Source organism: Hippocampus comes, unplaced genomic scaffold, assembly GCF_001891065.2.
Source record: "Hippocampus comes isolate QL1 unplaced genomic scaffold, H_comes_QL1_v1.1 scaffold85, whole genome shotgun sequence".
Lineage (NCBI taxonomy): Eukaryota > Metazoa > Chordata > Actinopteri > Syngnathiformes > Syngnathidae > Hippocampus > Hippocampus comes.
The window spans coordinates 4,144,018-4,148,892 of record NW_017805540.1 but is presented as its reverse complement, the minus strand read 5'-3'; the positions used below and the strand labels follow the sequence as shown (position 1 = coordinate 4,148,892).

The 4,875-nt window shown below is 42.3% G+C and overlaps 1 protein-coding gene across 10 annotated transcripts in view; it reads right to left on the bottom strand.

Annotated features, from left to right (window-relative positions):
- The window catches only part of adgrl2b.1 (adhesion G protein-coupled receptor L2b, tandem duplicate 1), a 158,904-nt gene that overhangs the window by 30,315 nt on the left and 123,714 nt on the right, over window positions 1–4,875 (bottom strand). For all 10 annotated transcript variants that reach the window (XM_019879094.1, XM_019879095.1, XM_019879096.1 and 7 more), the window contains 2 exons: window positions 2,893–3,098; window positions 2,267–2,440 (listed from right to left, as the gene is read on the bottom strand). In XM_019879094.1, the coding sequence (XP_019734653.1) occupies window positions 2,267–2,440; window positions 2,893–3,098 (380 nt within the window). The remainder of the gene's footprint in view (window positions 1–2,266; window positions 2,441–2,892; window positions 3,099–4,875) is intronic.

The following is a 4,875-nucleotide window of genomic DNA, read 5'->3' as shown; positions in this document are numbered from 1 at the left end:
TATATATATATATATATATATATATATATTTACACGCACACACACACACTTGCTGGGGGGCATTTATTTATTGATATATTTAGTAGTATTTGAGACGCTTTTATTTTTGCTTGTGTATGTGTGCAGGTAGACATACACAATTAATGTTGGTGAATGCCCCTGAATTTGTCAACATGTACAATTCTTTAAATAGTTGCGGGGAGCCATTCATTTCCTCAGCTGCAGAGTACAAGGAATCCATTTGAGAGGAGGCCTTTATTTTTACAAATTTTTGTGTATGGGAGGAGCTCGATAAGTTTGCGTCTGTTAATTGGTTGAAGGCACTTGAACATTTGTCAATGCGTAAATTCCTCAAATGGGGCAGGGGGATTTATTTACTTTGTCTTTGTTTATGTCTAATATGTCTATTTGAAGGGAGGCATTTTTTTTTAGAGACTGAAGATAATACACCCGGTGAGTCGTAGTAGTTTTACTTTTGGTATGGATGGGGCGTGGCTCATTTCTTGGAGACGGTAGAGGTGTCTCTTAACTTTTTAAGGCGACTATGATGCTGTTCATTGTTGATGACAAAATTCAGACATGCAGGAGGTTTCTATCTAAGTTGGAGAATTTGGTCAGGCTTGTTCGGCCTCGCCGGAGGTCTGCGGCCCACCGAGTGCCATTTGGAGTAAGCTGGAATGCAGAGCTACTTGTGGCGGTTTCATCTTTCTGAGGTCAAAGTTCTAAAACGCAAGCCTGTTTCACACAAATGTGAAAATAGCAGAGTGCCGTGCACAAAATATCACTCCTGCAAGTCGGGCAAATCCTCCTGTGATATTTGCACTTTTATTGAGGGCGAGGGCCGCGGCGGAGGTGCTGCAAAGGCAATTGGCGAGAGGCTAAGCCCTGCCTCGGGGGGGCTCCGGTTTCAAGCTGCGGTTAAGGTTGAGGTTAAGACAGATGACGGGGGGGACAGGGTTCACGAGATGGGGACGTATTATTAAATCAGCCACAAACCGATCCCTCGCATTTATGACGGTCGCTGTCCTTGCTACATTTGCCATTCGTCATGTAATTAAATTGTAACTGCATTTTGTGACCAAAACGCTGGGCCCACCACTTCACAAGAGGGACGGGAGGGAAGTTGAAGCTGCGTTCGCCCCGTTTTCAGCGCAATTCTCCGCGACGGAAACATGAAATATTAGACAGTGACCACAGTGAAATATAATTAGCTCCAATAATACCACATCAGCTCGAGCCACCATTTCACTCTTTTAAAGTGACGGCCTGCTTCATTTCTGCACCTCCTCCGGAAATAATCAAATTACTTCTCGCTGACGCACCATTCTCGTGCTCGTCGTTGTGATCTAGGTCAGACGACAACCCCCTGGAGAGAGTACTTGGCATCTCATTCAGACGAGGCCTTTATTTGAACATATCCTTGCATAGAGGTGAGGAAAGCCATGCTAGTGTCCGTTGATTGGTCGACGAGTCCGGGGACCAATCATTTCAATAAACAAATTTTCTCAAATACTGGTGGAGCAAGGCATTGGAGAAAAAAAAAAAAAACAGTGCGGATTTAAAACACAGCGTCTATTAGGGCAGACGCTGGCATTCACTTAACTGGAGAGATGACTTGTTGTCTACTGGAGAGAAGGCCTTTATTGGTACAAATGTTCGTGTTTGGGTGGAGCTACACATGCAAGTGTTCGTCAATTTGGGGATCATTAAGTGTTCATATAACATAATTTAGTGGGGCGGAACAGATAAATTGCTTTTCCATTCATTTCAATAGGACAACTTCACTCAATTGTTACTTAAATGTTAGGAGTTTGAAACAGAGCAAATGAAGATTATAATTTGAGGTACCACTCTTTATGTTAATTAGGCAAGGTGTTTTTTCAAGCTGAGGCATTCATTCTTCGACATCGCAAGTGGCTGCACTTTGTGAAGGGCTGTGGCATGGCAAAAAAAGAGACATTTCCCCTCATCAATTATTATTATTATATTTATTCTACAAATATATTGCTAATGCTTTATTTTATATTGCACTTATATTGAACTGTGTACAGTTATTTACTGAAACATTTATTTTGTGCAATGAAACACTTTATCCCCCTCAATCTTGCTGCTGTAGACTGCAAATTCCCCCAGTGTGGGACAAATAAAGTTTATCTTATCTTATCTTATCTATAGAGAGCGCTAGCCTGTATTCGAGAGGATGCCTTTAGTTTATTATGTTATGTCACTGGTATAGGTTGAATGAGGGGAAATGGCCAAAGCTTACCACATTCCCTCGGTGGGCCATGAGGATGGCGAAGTTGGTGAGGTGATTGCAGGAGCACGTGGTGTGACTCCTGTTGGTGTCCAGCAGCTTGCAGCCCTGAGTTGACCAGTATCCCATCATACTCCGCTCGGAATAATTCCAGAAGGAACAGTTGGGATTGTAGTAGTTGTCCTTCTGCAGAAAAAGAAAAAAAAAATCCAATTAATCATACATGAGCGGCGTGCTGCAATATGCATGGCTGCACCTTGTACATTTTCAAGCCTTCCGACTACGCCGGAGCATGTGCGGCGGTGAGGGGAGCGCATCTTGTACAAATAAGTGTCAATTTATGTTCTTTGAGTGTGTGCCATGGTGGGAAGGAAGCGCATGAATAAGATCCAAATTAGGGAATAAAAGAAAGACGACGAGACAAGACGCGACGAGGGTTACTATGGTAATGCGCGATGGAAGTGGATTCGCTCCTTGGATTCCACTCGTCTGTTCCTCTGATCTCTGCTAATTGCTACGTGTGACACACACGCCCAACATTGATGTTTTCACCCTTTACTCGAATGGCTTTCGTGGGAGTCGCTTGATTTGGCCGCACGCAGCTGCAGTCTCGGGGGAGGTGGCGGGGGTGCACTTACGTCCAGGTGCTCCAGCGTGAAGACCACGGGGTCGGCCACAAAGACGCGGCTGGACTCCTTGGTGATGGAGGCGGAAAGGATGTGGGAGTTGACCGTGAGGGAGAGGTTACGTCTGCCGGCGTCCCCGAGGCCCCGCAGCGTGGCGTTCTCCGTGCTGAGGAACTGACCCAGGTGTTTGTACAGCACGAAGACCAGCTTGGCCACACCTGTAACACATCACGCTCATGAAAGCGGCGGGGGAGGAGAACACACACGCAGGCATGAAATCAAGCTCGGAGCAAAAAGAAAGATGACGCGTCAGGGATTTGCTTTTTTTTTCCCCCCCTGCGTGTGATTGGGGTGGAGCCATTTACATGGGGTTCCAGGACACTTTTGTTTATCAAACGTGTAACGTTTTCCTCTTTTAGTGAATACATTGTTATTATGTTTGTTTTATTATCAACGTAATTATTTTTTTGGTTAAGATTTTGTTGATAAATATTCATATTTCTTTCTTCCATATTCTGTAAGTCTATATACCTTCTTGTTTATAGTATGTTATATTTTTTACTTAATTCTTAGATCATGTAATCATACTTGTATACTTTGTTTTTTACTTTTATTATTTTTGTTACTATTATTTTTCATTATGTTTATCATTTTATCCTTAAATATGTTACACGCTATTTATAAATTAAAGTCAAGTGCAGATTTTAATTTATGGGTTACTTAATTTATTTAATCGCATTGACTACATTGAGCTAGGACAGTTTGTTTTTGTTGGAAAACACATTACCTGTACAGTTTTTTAAACGGAATTTTTGATAGAACATATTTTAATTTAATAATGACTATATGCATTGTCATATAGCCTCCCTCAGTGTCAAGATGGCGCCGTAGTTCAAGAGCTCTGCTTTTTGCTGTTTTTGTCTTTTGTTTTGTCACATGGTGTTTGTTGTTACGTCGTGTGGACCTGTTGTGGATTATTTTCAGCATTTTTTTTGGTCATGACATTCGTGAAAGGAGAAGAATCTGTGCTTGTTGGTTGCGCTTTCTCGGCAGCACGTGTGTATCAGCACTGATTTTAATTGGGAGGAATGTCGGCACTATTTGTCTGTCGCTACTTGACAGCTCCGGGGCATTTGTGTTATTCGCGCCTGTAATGGGCAGCATTTTTCACAGCCCCGTTTTGTTTAGCGGAGAAATCGGCGCTGCTGGACAGTCTGCGCTGGTGCGGTTGGATGGATGGATTGTGGAGCCGAGGATGAGGAGAGAGGAGCGTCTGCGCTGAGCGTGGATGCGTATTTGGAATTGAGAGTCGACGCTTGGAATTGAAGCGAATTTACATGGGACAGGAGAAGTGACTCAATCTCTTTTTTTCCATCATCCTTCTTGGTTACTTTCACACTTAACTTGTAGCAGATGAGGAGAGAGGAGCGTCTGCGCTGAGCGTGGATGCGTATTTGGAATTGAGAGTCGACGCTTGGAATTGAAGCGAATTTACATGGGACAGGAGAAGTGACTCAATCTCTTTTTTTCCATCATCCTTCTTGGTTACTTTCACACTTAACTTGTAGCAGACATGTGCACATTTTGAGCATGACGTCTCTGATCCACTGGCAAAAGAACATTCTTTCCTCTTTCATCAATAACTGCTTCAAACAACAAGGCGTAAGATGGAATATGGTTATGACTGCATGACTGTCCATGAGTTGTTACGTGTTGTGTTGTATTACTGTATTTTGTATTTTATGTTAATTGTTCTGTGAAGCACTTTGTTACAGTCACAGCTATTACGAAAGCGCGACATCAATAAAGATGTATTGAGTTGTATGGTCATTTATAGCTATGACGTTAGAGAAAATGATTCCACCTGTTAAAAATGACTAAACACATTCCTATATCACATAAATAACTAATAACTATTACTGAATATATGACATAATTATTATACTCTTCTTATGATGAAAAGCTGATGTGCTGCGAAAAAAACAAGGGCTGATT